We start from the raw sequence: 19,026 nt of genomic DNA, 5'->3' as shown, positions 1-19,026 counted from the left end.
TTTATAAAAGAAGAAGAAAATGTAAAGGCTGTTAAGCAAAAATTTTCAATACAAAATTTTTCAATGAAAATATATATTTTTTTTTTGACAAAAAAAAAGAAAAAATCTACTTTTCACATTTGTTGAATTCCAAACTGTATAACTTTAACTGAATTATATGTATGTTGACGCATATGGTGATGGCCACCACGGCGCAGAGGTTAGCATGTCCGCCTATAACGCCTTTGTTCAAATCCCGGCGTGAACATCAACACAAATTTTCAGCGGTGGGTATCCCCTTACTAATGCTGGCTACATTTGTAAGGTATCCTGCTATGTTAAAACAACTCTACTAAGTGGTCTCGCTATGAGGCACGCAGTTCGGACTCGGCATAGGAAAGAAGACCCCTTATCATAGAGCTTAAACTTTAATCGGACTGCACTGCATTGATATGAGAGAAATATCCCCTGTTCCTCAAATGGGATTTTCATGGGAAATTAAGTAGTTTAATGACGCATATTGTAGCAAAGTTATTGTAAATTTCGTCAACAATCCAAATCATACATCAAAATGAAAATCGAACCACAAATGCCTTAGTAAATCGCAAAATACAAAGCCAATCTCGGTCAGAATTTCAAAAAAAAAAAAATAAAAAGTCGAATATTACCCAAATCGGACCACGAACGAATATTTGGCAGCCCGAACAAGTTTTCGAGCTGACACTTTAAGGCCCTAGCAAGAGGCACCTGATTTCGATAACACATCAGCTCCAACTATTTCAAATTTCAAAGATCGCATATTGTAGTTTTTTAATAGTTTTTTTTTCGATTCTATCCCACTGTGCGTCTCAGCAACATTGTCCTGAATTCTTGATAGTTCGAATTTCCATAATAGGGTGTGTTCAAGGCGTTTCACTTTCCCTTTCACCCCTAGATATTCATGAAATTATTAAAGTCGGGATTTTTATGCAATCTTTCCTTAGTTATTATTGGGTTGCCTAAAAAGTAATTGCGGATTTTTTAAAAAAAAATTAAATGCATTTTTAATAAAACTTAGAATGAACTTTAATCAAATATATTATTGCCATTTTGTTCGATAACCTTTTGCCATCTTCCTGGCAAATTTAGTATTCCACGCTCATAGAACTTCTGGCCTTTATCTGCAAAAAACTGAACCAAGTGCGATTTTATAGCCTCATCATTGCCGAAAGTTTTACCATTTAAGGAGTTCTGCAAAGATCGAAATAAATGGTAGTCTGATGGTGCAAGGTCAGGGCTATATGGTGGATGCATCAAAAGTTCCCAGCCGAGCTCACTCAGTTTTTGGCGAGTGACCAAAGATGTGTGCGGTCTAGCGTTGTCCTGGTGGAATATGACACCTTTACGATTGACCAATTCTGGTCGCTTCTCCTTGATGGCTGTATTCAATTTATCCAATTGTTGACAGGAAACATCCGAATTAATCGTTTGGTTCCTTGGAAGCAGCTCAAAATATACCACACCCTTCCAATCCCACCAAACAGACAGCATAACCTTCTTTTGGTGGATATCAGCCTTTGAAGTGGTTTGAGCTGGTTCACCATGCTTGGACCATGATCGTTTTGGACTAACGTTGTTGTAAACAATCCATTTTTCATCTCCAGTTATGATTCGTTTTAAAAACGGACCGAATTCATAGCGTTTAAGGTGCATATCACAAGCGTTGATTCGGTTTGTTAAATGAATTTCTTTCAATACATGTGGTACCCATATTAAAATTGACGCCAAACAAACAAATGTAAACAAAATTTCGCGCACTTTTTCTAAAGCAAGCTAAAAGTAACAGCTGATAACTGACAGAAGAAAGAATGCAATTACAGAGTCAAAAGCCGTTGAAAAAATTTGTCAACGCCGACTATATTACTACTATATTACCGATACCAATACTTGGTGGTATTTTGCAATCAAATTTAGTTATGAAATCATAACATTACTTGAAAACTTCGCTCCCCCAAGAATATTTGCAATATAACACATAATTCGCCAAATAGTTAATGGTAAAATATCGATATTGTATAAAAATCCGGACCGGTTAAAAATTCATTTAATTTATCCACAAATTTGGATATTATATCTGTAGAAAACTCCTAAATATTTTTCATTTGACACCCATATTTTTGTGATCGATTTGAAAAGTGGTTACATGGCAAACAATATATTTCTTAAATCGGTGCAGACATATTCGAGATCTAGCGTATTTCAAAATGTTATGGACATTTAAAAAATGTCTATAACATTTATCAAACTCTTTCCTGACGAACTAATCTCACTGACCCATTTTGGGTCTTATTTTTTTTATACCCTTCACCATCGGATGGGGGGTATACTAATTTCGTCATTCTGTTTGTAACTACTCGAAATATTCGTCCGAGACCCCATAAAGTATATATATTCTTGATCGTCGCGACATTTTATGTCGATCTACCCATGTCCGTCCGTCCGTCTGTCTGTCGAAAGCACGCTAACTTCCGAAGGAGTAAAGCTAGCCGCTTGAAATTTTGCACAAATACTTCCTATAAGTGTAGGTCCGTTGGTATTGTAAATGGGCCATATCGGTCCATGTTTTGATATAGCTGTCATATAAACCGATCTTGGGTCTTGCCTTCTTGAGCCTCTAGCGTGCGCAATTCTTATCCGATTGAAATGAAATTTTGCACGACGTATTTTGTTATGATATCCAACAACTGTGCCAAGTTTGGTTCAAATCGGTCCATAACCTGATATAGCTGTCATATAAACCGATCTTGGGTCTTGACTTCTTGAGCCTCTAGAGGGCGCAATTCTTATCCAATTTGAATGAATTTTGGCACGTAGTATTTTGTTATGATATCCAACAACTGTGCCAAATATGGTTCAAATCGGTTCATAACCTGATATAGCTGCCATATAAACCGATCTGGGATCTTGACTTCTTTAGCCTCTAGAGGTCGCAATTATTATCCGATTTGCCTGAAATTTTGTACGACGGATTCTCTCATGACCATTAACATACGTGTTTATTATGGTCTGAATCGGTTTATAGCCTGATATAGCTCCCATATAAATCGATCTCTCTATTTTACTTTTTGAGCCCACAAAGGGCGCAATTCTTATTCGAATTGGCTGACATTTTACACAGGTCTCCAACATATAATTTAATTGTGGTCCAAACCGGACCATATCTTGATATCGCTCTAATAGCAGAGCAAATCTTTTCTTATATCCTTTTTTTGCCTAAGAAGAGATGCCGGGAAAAGAACTCGACATATGCGATCCATGGTGGAGGGTATATAAGATTCGGCCCGGCCGAACTTAGCACGCTTTTACTTGTTATTGTTACTTTCAACAACTATATCAAATAAGGTTCAAATCGGTTCATAGCCTGATATAGCTGCCATATAAACCGATCGCAATTATTATCCGACTTGCCTGAAATTTTGTACGACGGATTCTCTCATGACCAACATCATACGTGTTTATTATGGTCTGAATCGGTCTATAGCCCGATACTGCTCCCATATAAATCGATCACTCTATTTGACTTCTTGAGCCCCTAAAGGGCGCAATTCTTATTCGAATTGGCTGACATTTTACACAGGTCTCCAACATATAATTTAATTGTGGTCCAAACCGGACCATATCTTGATATCGCTCTAATAGCAGAGCAAATCTTTTCTTATATCCTTTTTTTTGCCTAAGAAGAGATGCCGGGAAAAGAACTCGACAAATGCGCTCCATGGTGGAGGGTATATAAGATTCGGCCCGGCCGAACTTAGCACGCTTTTACTTGTTCTAATTGACGCCAACAAATATATATTTATCCATATTTTCTACCAATGCTGCCAACTTATAATTCAAAGCCACGTGATGATGCCGGCATATATTTATTAATGGCATAAGTCCATTTTTGTTTTGTTTGCCGGTCTCATAAATTGTTTGTTTTCAAAAGCATACTTTGATTTTTGTTTTCTTCACTCTTTGTGTACTTACCCTGTGACCTCCGATCTTCAATTGAATCGGCAAGCACATATCGCAGACCTCACAGTGAAAGAAGTTATCTCTGCCGCCAATGCGGCAAATACCACATTGTTTACAGTGGTATTGTTGTTTATCCGAATCATCGAATAAATTACAAATCAAACACGTATACTGCAATTAAAAGTGTAAAAAAGAAGGAGAACAAATGATAAAATTATTAATATGATTATAAATAGAATTAAGCATTCGTATATTCCAGTATAAGATAATTAAGTTTTTATATATTGCTATATTAATACGTATGCAAATTATATATAAGCCTGTTATATATGGGATATAGCCCAAAAGAAAACAGATTCAAATGGTATTTAGAAAACGAGTTTGATGCAACAAAGTGTAAATATAATTCTTTAATCTCTACCATTTAAGCAAGTTACTTAGTTTACTTACTTTTCCAAAGCGTATGCTACAATTTTGGCAGCGTTCTTGAACATTTTGACGGGTATTACATTCGGTACATATCAGTTCTGTTAGAGTTTTCCTATCGAAATGATGAGATTCATTTTCATCGTGACAAAAACGGCACTTGTAGAATTTATTGCAACAGGGAGTCTGAAAATAAAAAAAAAAAAATATTTGAAAAAATATTCAAAAGGTGTTGCAGAGAAAACTGGTAAGAAATTTTAGTATAAACTATTGGGTTGCCCAAAAAGTAATTGCGGATTTTTTAAAAGAAAGTAAATGCATTTTTAATAAAACTTAGAATGAACTTTAATCAAATATACTTTTTTACACTTTTTTCTACAGCAAGCTAAAAGTAACAGCTGATAACTGATAGAAGAATGAATGCAATTACAGAGTCACAAGCTGTGAAAAAATTTGTCAACGCCGACTATATGAAAAATCCGCAATTACTTTTTGGGCAACCCAATATATTTTTCACACAATGCAAAGTAAAAAGAAATAAAAAGAAAAATTGATGATTAAATATGGAGCGATTATAATGTAGGTTGGAGTATAATTCATTACTAGAGTCCGGATTTTTATGCGAAATCAAAATTTTCCCAAATGTTATTCGGAAAATGCGATAGTATTTTGCAAGAAAATTTTATATTGTTAACAAATAATAGTTTGCGAACTTCGACAAACTAAAGTTTATTACAAAATTGAATCATATTTTCCAAAAAATAGGAGGCAAAATTTCGATTTTGCATACAAATCCGGACTCTATTCATCACACATAGACCTATGGGAAATTTTTACATATTGGCTTATCCTAGAATTTGGTACTCTTGCTAATTTTATATGTACTTTGATTCATCAATGCTTTGCGTCATTCCGTGAGGCAAATAAATTAAAACCGAGGTTGAATACCAATATCCCGGCATGGGATATCTATGAGCACCACACAGGCTGGAAGTTTGAGCTCTGATCTGTGTAGTGTTCATTGTTATCACGAGCGAGCTTAGCTGCGAGCTTCCGTCCACAGGTTGCGGATAGTGTTATGATCCATACGGAATAGCTTCATTTGTAGTCACGGACAATCAGCTGTATAGAACGGAGAGTCTCAGTGAAAGGTCGGGTGGCCCCGGCTCTTGCATAAATACTGAGTGCCTATCATGCTCGATATGACAAGGCGAGTTGTTGGTGCCTTTAAATAATCTATGGCCATGATGCTCCCGCGGCAATCGGTCCTTTGGACCGGAACGAGCTTGCTCACCTATAGGAAATTCACCTGACCTTTTGATAATATCAGTCCCAGAATGTTGCCTTTAAACCTATCATTGATTACCGGGTGAATGCTCAAAACTTCACCAACTGCACTGTAACTGGTTCATAGAAACATAGAGGGGGTCGGAACAATATATAATACTTTTATATAAAACCTCCATTGAGGAGGAAGTCTCCAAGTATGTTTCTTTCTCCAAACAGTTGCCACCATTCTCCGGTGGGGGGTGCAGTGGGCCTTCGCCGTCGGGAGCTTCTTTTATAACGGTCGCTCACTTGTTGCTACGCAACGTGCCTTCCGCACTCACTTTGAAATTCCATCTCACAGAATCGTTCCTGGCTGTAATTCGATACTGTCGTGGGTTAACTCATTTCGGGAGTGTGAAAGTGTCGTTAACGCCAGAAAGAGATTTCAACGCACCACAACATTTCCCCGACCGCCTCATCTCTCTCAGAAGCGATTTCTAATAGACGGCAAGCTATCCAGATTTGAGTCCGTACGATTTTTTATGGAGTTATTTGAAATCTCTGGTTTTTGACGAAGGACCATAGCAAACTTCAATAACAACATTCGCGACACAATTGCCAACATTCCGATTGATATGCTGCAAAGAGTGTACACGAACACGCCTATCTTTGAATTATCCATCTGACCATCGGGGAATGGAATAGTACTGTTGGAGTTTCAGAACGAATACCTGAGGATGCAGTAAGGATAGAGGAATGTACGCGGGATCCAAGTATAAATGCCATCTGTTAGCTCGAACCTGGGACAGAAAAAGGGCATAGCTGTCTACATTGTAAATTTAGTGACTGAGTCTTTGGAATCGGAAAAAATATGCCATTTGAGAACGACTAGAAGTAACTTTTTGAAATTTGAACAGTTAAAGCTAAGGTGTTATCGTGATCATGAGCAAAATCTTTAGGGCCTTGGTGCTCCAGGCGCCTCTTCGCAGGGCCCTGAAAATGGTCACCGTGGCATTTTGAAAAATTGTTTGTGCTGTCAAATCTTCATCTATGGTCCGATTTCCAAAATTCTGTTTTTGTTGGATAGCGCTCAAAAATCCATACAAAAAGTCAGCTTGAGGTCTACTTTTTTCGGATTTGAACTAACTTAGGGACGTAGAATGGGTCGAGGTTGCTTTGTTGTATATGTAGAATTGTAAACAATCCGATTAAAGGTCTAGATATATGTCCGTACATGGGACGGGTAAAATCCCTTTAGTGACCATAGGGGATGAAACCGCTGAGGTTTTGTATCGAATACCGAGATGACAATTGAGATCGAGTATGAAAGGATGCAGAAATATCTAGCAGAACCGCCTAGTAGATGTTGCTACACATATATGATATGGGGCCTCCTTTTTTATGCCGAGGCCGAAAGGATGTCACAAGCGACAACACTTATTAGAGAAGATTAAACATTAAAAATGTCGAGACCCTTTTTTTATGTTCACGTCGGAATTTGAGCCCAGGTATTCGCCGTCATACGCGAACATGCTAATTTTCATGCGCCACGGTGGCCTCCACTGAAATCCTAGCGATCATAAATTGTAAAAAGTGGTTTAGTATAATTATGAGATCTACAATTGTGCATGTGCCCAAACAACTAGGGTGCTAAAGTCAAAGATCGTTCTGGATTATATAAGGGTGTTTAATGCTCACACTACATATAACACAAACCTTATCATTTAGGTATCGGATCAGAGTGGGCTAAGGGAACATGAAAGAGCAGTTAACCTGGCAGTCAGAGCCAGAGTATTGCCGACGAAAAACTTGTAAAGGTTAAGTAAGGTAAGATTTTGGTGGCAGTCTTATTACTAGACTCACTCAGTCATTTTCGTTCGTTATAATACCACAGGAATAGGAGAAGGAAGATATGTTCTATTTCGTACCGTTGAACCATCAACATCGCTGCAGAGAGTCCAATAAGTTACAAATGTTCACATCCGCTAATTCAGACAAGTCCAAAGAAACGAGAACCTAAAGTAAAGCTCAAAAGACTCATGCAGCAGATGTTCTATGGTTTCTTCGTCCTCTTTGCATTCGACTGTCTCACAGTTGCTGCTCTATTAGCATATTTCCGAAGAGACAATGACCTGTCATGACAGACACAATAATTGTGACTTTGGTTTCTGTCAACTACGGCAAAGCGGTACAACTCTTCAAGTTTGTAATGGGTCGCATATTTTGCAGTTTTCACAACCCGCACTTTGTGGCCATCTGTCATTCTTTGGCCTTCCGGAGAGTTAGCTTACGTGTCGTATGTCGTTGGTTTGTCTCTACACCCAAAGATTCCAGAACCCCTGGCTTCTGCATGGTTCCTAGTCTCGCAAGCTCATCATGTATACATTTGCTTGGAATATTTATGTGGCACGGCATCTATAACAAGTCTTCTCAGACAGCCTAGCTACAATATTCTACAACTTGGGGTAATCTTTTCTATATGATCAGTCCTTGTTTTCAGTATTCACCCTTAAGTTGGTCGAAAGGCTATTGATGACTTTTTAAAACTCCAAACAGTATCACATCAAAAGTCCTAAGAACAACCTATCTACGATATCTAGTCTGGTGTATAATCGCATTCAGTGCTTCACGTAGTGTCAATCTCGGTGCGACTTCGATTGCCAGATTATACTTCAACGTCAAAAGCAATGTAAGTATGCTAACTTCAGATTACAGTATAAAAATGACCCGATAGGTCAATGGTCAAGATTCTTTCTTTCAGAATTTTACCTTGCTGTGGAAATGATCATGGAGAAATTTTTTAAAATGTAAACTTTGTCCAAGCTGCGGCCACCTTACTTTATAAAATCATACAGAAGACATAAATCGTCCCTTTAACATCAAAAGATCTGAAGCTAGAATTGGAATAACCCTGCAAAACAACACCTAAAATACACTAATAGTGCAACACTAGTGTCCATTAAGACATCATTTTCATTGACCTTCAGTTAAAGTCGAGAATTATCTTCGCTTGTTTAAAAGTAAAAAGAAATAAAAAGAAAAAAATCGCCTTGGCAATTCCCTTACTTCAAAACGAGGAAAAAATTATTTGTCTTGGATACGCGTGACGTTCCTGTAATACATCACATTTTGCTTGTAAAAGATATGAATTAGACTTAATAGGTAGATTTTTCTCATAACTAGAGTTTTGTAGAATTTGAATAATCTTACGGAAAAGGGGTTTAAATGGAGAACTTTGTACCGCTTTTACGAAACGCAAGGTTTTATTGGGTTGCCCAAAAAATAATTGCGGATTTTTGAAAAGAAAGTAAATGTATTTTTATTAAAACTTAGAATGAACTTTAATCAAATATACTTTTTTTTACACTTTTTTTCTAAAGCAAGCTAAAAGTAACAGCTGATAACTGACAGAAGAAAGAATGCAATTACAGAGTCACAAGCTGTGAAAAAATTTGTCAACGCCGACTATATGAAAAATCCGCAATTACTTTTTGGGCAACCCAATAGTAGAGAGTACTTAAGATTCAGGTTCAGAAAAAATTTCTTATGCTAAGGTCATTGTCCTGATGTGGAGAGGAAATCTTATTTCTAGCCAAAAACTCAACCAACCCTGTTTTCTTTGGTTTATTAAGAAAATTTTTTCAACTTTTTCAACCAGCCCACAAGAGTTGCCTACTTAATTTATTAGTTTTATTTTGATTTAACCAGGCCATGATCGAATCACTCTTAAAGTGATTTGTTTCTGTTTTAACTACATGATTTCTAAAAACAAATATTGTTTACGTCAAATATCAAATAGATGTTAACAAAACACCCTCGAAAACCTCTTATAATGCGTCAAACGCCCCTCAATTCGCTATGGGAGTTTGTGTTTAACAGCATCATCACTCATGACCAAAACTTTAAAGAGACAAACAATGCTATAAAAAGATGCCATTTATAAAATTTAAATTGAAATCATCTTCGACTTCATCTTTCGATGATTTCTCCCCAAACTCTTTGCATAAAATTATAGCCAATTTTAAGATGAAAAAACGAAAAAATCCCCGCTTGAAAATAAATGAGATGCAGACAGCCAAAGAGACAGACAGGCAACAATTAATTTATACTGGCTATAAAGTGTGTGAGTTTTGTTCCGATCGCTCCCCATTCAGGTGGCGAATGAACTTTTAAAATTGTCTCTGGATTTATTTTCTAATCAACACCCACAACTTCTGACGTATATGTGTAGACAGGCACGCTTAGTCAGGGACGTGTTAAAATTTAAGGCAAATTGGGGGATAGGTGTTGTGTGTATGACAAAACTTAAATTATATGACTAGACTTGGTTTCACGCATGACTCCTTATAAATTAGCTAATCTTGAATTATGCAGGTTATAGTGGGTAGTCTGCCTTTGATTTTCTGCCATTGTGGTACCAAAGACTCATTTTGAAGTGACAATGTCTAAGTTTCCGCTGAAAGTCTCTGATACCCGATCAGACAATTTTAGTACCAGATTAGGCATTTGAGTTGCTCTTTAAACAAAATTTTCAGTTGAAAAGTTCCATTCATTTAAAATTTTTGCTACGTTTTCTATAACCTTGATTATTTCCTCGTAACATCTAAGCAAGTAGCTAATCATTAACTGTGCAGGTTATAGCCGGTATGCTTAAATCAATCTCTGGCGTTTTTATATAATTGTGGTAGCTCGGATTAATTTTTTAGTGACAGATTTTGTAGTAGAAATTTGATCCTTTTTGAAACCTTTTTGAAGACTTTCTACCACTAACTAATTTTGCTACTTAAGTTAGTTTTTTTTTGACGAGATTTAAAGTTGAGGAGTAAGTAATTTTAAGTTTTTAATGCGTTCTCTAACTTCTCGTTGTACTAGGTCGACAGAGAGTCTACTTAAACTCTCTGCGACATTTTAAGAACATAGTGGTACTACTCTAAAAATCGATCTGTAGGTCTCTTAATTCTCTTTGATACTCAATCAATCAAATTCACTATAAAGTTGCGTGTTTAAAAGACTTCGATTATTTTAGAACATTGTGGTAGCACGGATTCCATCTTGGAACATTTTGGGTTCCTATCGGGCGAAATTTCTAGCTGAGGACTTACAGTCATTTTAAGTTTTTCATATGCTCTTTAAATCATTGACTTCTAAACCTTACCTTAAATAATGCAGGTTATAGTGCGTCGAGTTTAAGAGGGCTCTTAGAAGATTTTACAACACAACATGCCACGCTAGATATCGATTAGTAGATCTCTTGATAAACGAGCAACCAAATCGACTAACAAATTGAGTTTTTTGGAGAATTCCTTCCAAGATTTAAGAACAGTGCGAATAAATTTTGAACCACAGACTACGTCTCTTTGGAAGTAGAACTTAGGTTAAGTTAATGTGGCAGACTGCCATAAGAATTTCTTAGATGTTTTTGTGATAACGCAGGACCAGAAGAAGGAAGATGCCTTCTAGCACCTATCGTTGAACCATCCAGTTCGCTTTAATAAGTTCAACAATTTGCGAGTGTCCGCGTCCGCTAAATCAGACGAGTTCTCAAAGAAATGTTAACCTAAAGAGTAACTGGTTCTGACTGCCAGTGCGGGACACACACAGCCAATTTTCGATAGTCTCTTCTTTCTTGACATCCTCACAGCATCTGCAAAAATCGTTACTTGCAACTTTCAGTCTGTCAACATGTTTATGGATCAGACAGTGACCTGTCTTGACGGACACAATGACTGAGACTTCTGATCTAGCCAGCGACAGCAGAGCGGTAGACACCTTCAAGTTTAGATTGGGCCACATTATTTTGAAATGTTCACAACCTCCATAGAGTTTTCGTCATCCTACCGACCGTTTCGCTGTTCCACGGCAAAACTCGGACTGCGTCGCCCTGAAAGTCTTCGGATTAACCAAGTTTACTGACGGCATTCGTTTTGCCTCTAGTGCCGAATTGTCTGCTCTTTGTTTTCCCCTTCTTCCGCTTTGGGAAGGCGTTAATCTCCTTCTTACACGCCAAGACTGTTCGTGACCTTACTGTCTTGGTTGTTATTGCCCTAATGGCTAGTTTACGGTTCGTAAAAATGTTCACACTCGACGCTCTAGCGTTAGCACTACACCACCTCACACAATCAGTAATCGCACGAATTTCCGTCTGCAGGACCGTATTTTGATTAGGCAATCGAAAACAGATCTCAATTCCTGGGTTCTCATTCCGATCATTCTTAGACCCATTATAGCTATATTTATTATTTCGCTGAAATTTGGGACAGTAAGTTGTGTTAGACCCCTTGGTATACATGTTCAAAACGGCCCATATCGGTCCGGATTTCTACATATATTGCTATCATATATATTATCATATATCTCTCGATTTAAGGTTTTAGGTGCATTAAAGCTACATTTGTTATCCGATTTCGCTGAAATTGGGGAGAATAAGTTGTGTTAGGTTTCTCGACATCCTTCTTCAATACCGCCGTGACCGATCCAAATTTGAATATATCTGCCATATATACCGATCTCCCGATTTAAGGTTTTAAGTGCCCATTGTAGGTGAACTTATTAACCGCTTTCATTAAAATTCGTCACAATGAGTTTTGTTATGCCTCTCGACATTAGTACCGAGTATGGTCAAAATCGAGCTATATTTGGATATGGCTGCCATATATCGGTATCTTACGATTTAAGTTCTCGACATCCTTCTTCAATACCGCCGAGACCGGTCCAAATTTGAATATATTTGATCTCCCGATTTAAGGTTTTAAGGGGCCATTGTAGGTGAACTTATTAACCGATTTCGCTGAAATTTGTCACAATGAGTTTTGTTATGCCCCTCGACATTAGTACCGAGTATAGTAAAAATCGGGCTATATTTGGATATAGCTGCCATTTATCGGTATCTTACGATTTAAGTTCTTGAACTCATGAAAGCAAGGGACTATTACACGATTTCTCTGAAATTTGGCACATTAAGCCTGTGTTAGGGTCTTTGATGCCCGTGTTTAATATGGCACAGATCGTTCCATATTTGGATATAGCTGCCATATACGAGTGGACCGATCTAGCAATTGAAGGTCTTGGATCCATTAAGGCGCATTTACTATCCGATTTCAAAGTGAGCAACGTAAGGCTTTTGGACATCCTTGGCTTATAGGGCTCAGATCGTACTATATTCGGATATAGCTGACATATATATATATACCGATATCCCGGTTTTAGTTCTTGATACCAATTTCGCTGAAATTTGGTACAATGAGATGTTTTTGTCCCTAACATATCTTCCCGAATATGGTGTAAATCGGACTTTATTATAACTGCTAAATGGACTAATTATTCTGTTCTACCATCTTGAATAGTGAATTGTAAAAGACCCCTCGACGTCCGTGCTGAGTTTGGTCCAAACGGGCTAATATTTCGATATAGCTACTATGGGTTCATAAATAATGCATTTTTCAAAGTCGAATTCGACTGTCAAATTTGACGAGAACGATCGATATATAAGTTAATTGCATTCTAAACTACATCGCGCCCGTTTGCCAAAAGAGTATGGATTCTTCTTTTATAAATTTTTTTTTATTTATCACAATATTTTTCTACTATCAAACTGTCGAAGGGGAAGGAGTTACAGTCATTTTAAGTTACGGATTGTGCAGCAAGGAGAACCCTGCTGAAACCCAAGCAAACAAGTTTCCTACTATGTGGAGTATTCCTTTATTTTTCCTTTTTTGGAAGAAGCAACCAAGTTTCCTACTACGTGGAGTATTCCTTTCCTTTTTCCTTTTTTGGAAGAAATTTTCAGTTAAGGAGTTACAGTCATTTTAAGTTATATTTTTTACAGTTTTATTCTCCCAGTTTCGATTAAGTTATATTTTAAGCTTCCAATACCATTTAAATCCTACCCCTCTTAAATGCGTCATTACCACGCCCCTGCTTTTGGTTAATTGGTGTTGATGGTATTAAACACGTCAATCCATTGAATTGGTATTTTTGTAGCTACGAATTGAAGTGTCTTCAATTTTTTTTTTTTGGATGATTTTTACGACAGGTGCAAATTAAAAGTACAAATTTCGTAAATTAATATCAAGATTAAAATGTGTTAAAAATGTTTTGTGTTTTTTTTTTGTTTTTGTTTTTGTCCTCAAAGAGTAATACACGCCAGCTAATTTTAGGTTTAACAGCAATAAAAATCTATTTTTTAAACATTCTCTGAAGTCATGACATTCAATAGCAGCAACAATTCATCTCATTTTTTGTTTGTTTATTTGAACACGGGAAACCAATCATCCGTGTTAATAGAATTTTTATGATGCCTTGTAATGATTTTTCGGGAAGCTGTTGTAGCCTCTTCGTGCTTTACACGTTAATTGTGTGGTTTAAAATGTGCCAATCCGATTGATACGGAATGGAGAATGGGCGGGAGGAAGTATTTGAAGTGACCTCGAGCAAAGGGTGGTTAGCAACAATAGAAGATGAAATTCTCTGCTCGTGTAAGCTTTTAAAGTGTCAATAAGGTAATAAATGAAATCTTAAATTATGATCGCAGTTAAAGGCCTGTTTGACAAGTGATGTTTCTAGAGATAAAATCTAACGAAAAATATATTAATTTTGGGAAATTTAACTTTTACAATTAGTTGTAATACCTGATTTCTTAGTTCGTTAACATTGGTACTTCGTTTACTTAAGTTTAAATGCAACTTTGGGAAAGGGATGTGTATATGAGGCTTTAAGAATCCATATCGTTCATATTCATATAAGCGGTTTCAACAGCAAATTGAGGTGTCTACGCCATATATGGCGCCTATGTATTACCATGGATGGCTTCTAAAGTTGAAAATTTGTCTCGGTGCGAAATGATGCGGGCATTGAAGCTGTTAAAAAGGATCGGGTCTATTGTGTAGGGTTTGTCTTCACACTTTTGCTGTTGTGTCTTCATTAGGATGTTAAATATGGCATGTCTTATTGATTTGCCGGCGCTTAAGAACGCCACTGGCAGAAAAGTTTGCTTTCGCTCCGTAGACACAACTGGTTGCCGTTTACTTTTGCTCTTTATTTTCAAAACATTCTCCTTACACACATATATCAACTAACCCTATAACCCCTAAGTGAACACACGAACATTAAGTGTTCGTGAACTCAAAATTTTGTGAAAATTTACACCTATTGTTAATAGAAGTCGTTCGCGTGCTTCGTCTTCGTCGACCTGAAAGAATTGGTTAACCCGAAGCCTTTCGAAATAACGCATTCCATGTTAAGGGCGTGGGCTACGATCGTGATTTCGACAGACGGACGGACACGGCAAGATCGATTCATAACGACGAGGCGAACAAAAATATGTATACTTTATGGGGTCTTAGATGAACATTTCGAGGTGTTACATACGGAATGACTAGATGAGTATACCCCCATCCTATGGAGGGTATAAAAAGAGAGTAAAGGTGGTTCTTGCTCTTCTGCAAATTTTTACTGGCAAATTCTTGCAGGCAAATTTTTACTGGAAAAGTACATGATTTTAGGACACTTTACAAGGTAGGATATGTTGTAACACTACAGGTCTGTTCGCATACTTTTCAAATAAAAGTGTGTCAGTACAATTTTGCAGAAGAATAAGAACAGCATTCACTCCCTTTTACTTTTTATACCCACCACCATAGGATGGAGGCCACCGTAGCGCAGAGGTTAGCATGTCCGCCAATGACGCTAAACGCCTTGGTTCAAATCCTGGCAGGGTGAGGGGATAGCCACCTTTTCAGCGGTGGTTATCCTTTCCTAATGCTGGCGGCATTTGTGAGGTACTTTCCTATGTAAAAACTTCTTCCCAAAGATGCGTCGCTCTGCGGCACGCCGTTCGGCTATAAAAAGGAAGTCCCCTATCATTGAGCTTAAAATTGAATCGGACAGCACTCATTGATTTGTGAGAAGTTTGCCCCAGTTTCTTACCATAGGATGGGGGCATACCAATCTAGTCATCCCCTTTGTAACTCCTCGAAATATTGAAATAAGTAATTGCGGATTTTTTAAAAGAAAGTAAATGCATTTTTAATAAAACTTAGAATGAACTTTAACCAAATATACTTTTTTTACACTTTTGTTCTAAAGCAAGCAAGCTAACAGCTGATAACTGACAGAAGAAAGAATGCAATTACAGAGTCACAAGCTGTGAAAAAATTTGTCAACGCCGACTATATGAAAAATCCGCAATTACTTTTTGGGCAACCCAATATATTCTTGATTGTCTCGACATCCAGAGTCGATTTAGCCATGTCCGTCTGTCGAAATCACGATAGCGGTCGAACGCGTAAAGCTAGCCACTTGAAATTTTGCACAGATACTTAATATGGATGTAGGTCGTTGGGGATTGCAAATGTGTCATATCGGTGTAGGTTTGGATATAGCTCCCATATAACCGATCTCCCGATTTGATTTCTTGAGCACCTGGAAACCGCAATTTGGCTGAAGTTTAAATATAGTGTTCAGTTATGACTTTCAACAACTGTGCCACATACGGTTTAAATCGGTATATAACCTAATAAAGCTCCCATATAAACCGATCTCCCGATTGACTTCTTGAGCCCTTACAAGCCGCAATTTCTATCCGATTTGGCTGTAATTTTGGATGTGGTGTACCGTTATGACTTTCAACAACTGCGCCAAATACGGTCCGAATCGGTCTATAACCTGATATAGCTCCCATATATACCGATCTCCCGATTTGACTTCTTGAGTCCTTACAAGCCGCAATTTTTGTCCGATTTAGCTGAAATTTTGCATTTAGTGTTCTGTTATGACTTCCAACAACTGTGCCAAATGCGTTTAGTCTATAACCTGATATAGCTCCCATGTAAACCTGTCTCTCGATCATCCTTCTTCGGTTCCTAGAAGCTTTACTTTTTGATGGTTTGACAGAAGTTTGGTATTTAGAATAAAATAATTAACTTCAACTAAATTTATTTTTTAATAAATTTTTAGCAGAATCCATGGTAGTTGGTTCCCAAGATTCGGCCCAGCCGAACTTAGCACGCTTTTAATTGTTTGAAATAAAATAAAGGACAATATTGGCTTACAGATGCATCTTTGGATTGGGCAAGCAGTTGAAGAGCCCCTCTCGACAGACGAAGATTACACTGTACAAAACACTGATAAACTGGCTCCCTTATAAACAGATCCTTCGATATGAGACCTTGAGATCATGGAAGCGGCAATTGGTGTCCGATTTGGCTGAAATTGTGCACGTAGTGTTTTGTAGAGATTTCCAAAAAGCTTAATAAAACTGGTTCAAGTCGATGTATAACATGATATAACTCGCATATAAACCGATCTTCTGATTAGCCTTCTATGGCTCTAACAAGCATACATTTTTGGCTGAATTGGCAGAAATTTGTTACATAAAGTAAATGTATGCTAATTTGTGTAAATTTTAAGTAGAATCCATTGTGGTGGGTTTTTATGACCTCCACCATAGGAGAGGGGTATACTAATTTCGTCATTCTGTTTGTAACTACTCGAAATATTCGCCTGAGACCCCATAAAGTATATATTGGTTGCCCAAAAAGTAATTGCGGTTTTTTCATATAGTCGGCGTTGACAAATTTTTTCACAGCTTGTGACTCTGTAATTGCATTCTTTCTTCTGTCAGTTATCAGCTGTGACTTTTAGCTTGCTTTAGAAAAAAATGTAAAGAAGTATATTTGATTAAAGTTCATTCTAAGTTTTATTAAAAATGCTTCTTTTAAAAAAACCGCAATTACTTTTTGGGCAACCCAATATATTCTTGATCGTCGTGGCATTTTATGTCGATTTAGCCATGTCCGTCCGTCTGTCTGTCGAAAGCACACTAACTTTCGAAGGGGTAAAGCTATCCGCTTGAAATTTTGCACAAATACTTCTTATTAGTGAAGGTCGGTTGAGATTGTAAATGGGCCATATCGGTGTAAGTTTTGATATAGCTGCCATATAAACCAATCTTGGGTCTTGACTACTTGAGCCTCTAGAGGGTGCAATTCTTATCCGATTGGAATGAAATTTTGCAAGACATGTTTTGTTATGATATCCAACTACTGTGCCAAGTATGGTTCAAATCGGTCCATAACCTGATATAGCTGTCATATAACACGATCTTGGGTCTTGACTTCTTGAGCCTCTAGAGGGTGCAATTCTTATCCGATTTTAACGAAATTTTGTATGATATCTTGTTATGATACGTTATTATGATATTTAACAATATCCTGAAATAGCTGTCATATAAACCGATCTGGGGACTTAACTTCTTGAGCTTCTAGATGGCGCAATTCCTATCCTATTTGGCTGAAAGGTTGTAGCCGTATTTTATTATGACTTTCAACAACTTTGCCAAATAAGATTCAAATCGGTTCATAACCTGATATAGCTGCCATATAAACCGATCTTGGATCTTGAGCCACTAGAGGGCGCAATTCTTATCCTATTTGACTGAAATTTGGCACGACTTGTTTCGGTGTGACTTCCAACAACTGTGCCAAGTATGGTTCAAATCGGTCCATAACCAGATATAGCTGTCATATAAACCGGTCTGGTCACTTGACTTCTTGAGCCACTAGACGGCGCAATTATTATCCGATTTGCCTGAAAGTACGACGGATCCTCATATGACCATCATCATACGTATTTATTATGGTCTGAATCGGTCTATAGCCTGATATAGCTCCCATATATTGGGTTGCCTAAAAAGTAATTGCGGATTTTTTAAAAGAAAGTAAATGCATTTTTAATAAAACTTAGAATGAACTTTAATCACATATATAATTGCCATTTTGTTCGATAACCTTTTGCCATCTTCCTGGCAAATTTAGTATTCCACGCTCATAGAACTTCTGGCCTTTATCTGCAAAAAAACTGAACCAATTGCGATTTTATAGCCTCATCATTGCCGAAAGTTTTACCATTTAAGGAGTTCTGCAAAGATCGAAATAAATGGTAGTCTGATGGTGCAAGGTCAGGGCTATATGGTGGATGCATCAAAAGTTCCCATTCAAGCTCACTTAGTTTTTGGCGAGTGACCAAAGATGTGTGCGGTCTAGCGTTGTCCTGGTGGAATATGACACCTTTACGATTGACCAATTCTGGTCGCTTCTCCTTGATGGCTGTATTCAATTTGCCCAATTGTTGACAGTAAACATCCGAATTAATCGTTTGGTTCCTTGGAAGCAGCTCAAAATATACCACACCCTTCCAATCCCACCAAACAGACAGCATAACCTTCTTTTGGTGGATATCAGCCTTTGAAGTGGTTTGAGCTGGTTCACCATGCTTGGATCGTTTTCGACTAACGTTGTTGTAAACAATCCATTTTTCATCTCCAGTTATGATTTGTTTTAAAAACGGATCGAATTCATT

The 19,026-nt window shown here is 37.4% G+C and overlaps 1 protein-coding gene across 3 annotated transcripts in view; it reads right to left on the bottom strand.

Annotated features, from left to right (window-relative positions):
- Positions 1-19,026, bottom strand: part of LOC106091993 (uncharacterized protein DDB_G0271670) — an 84,318-nt gene that overhangs the window by 3,243 nt on the left and 62,049 nt on the right. For all 3 annotated transcript variants that reach the window (XM_059364490.1, XM_059364491.1, XM_059364493.1), the window contains exons 4-5: positions 4,426-4,587; positions 3,988-4,146 (exon numbers count right to left, since the gene is read on the bottom strand). In XM_059364490.1, the coding sequence (XP_059220473.1) occupies positions 3,988-4,146; positions 4,426-4,587 (321 nt within the window). The remainder of the gene's footprint in view (positions 1-3,987; positions 4,147-4,425; positions 4,588-19,026) is intronic.

This window comes from Stomoxys calcitrans, chromosome 3 (assembly GCF_963082655.1).
Source record: "Stomoxys calcitrans chromosome 3, idStoCalc2.1, whole genome shotgun sequence".
NCBI lineage: Eukaryota > Metazoa > Arthropoda > Insecta > Diptera > Muscidae > Stomoxys > Stomoxys calcitrans.
This window is presented reverse-complemented; position numbering and strand designations above follow the sequence as displayed.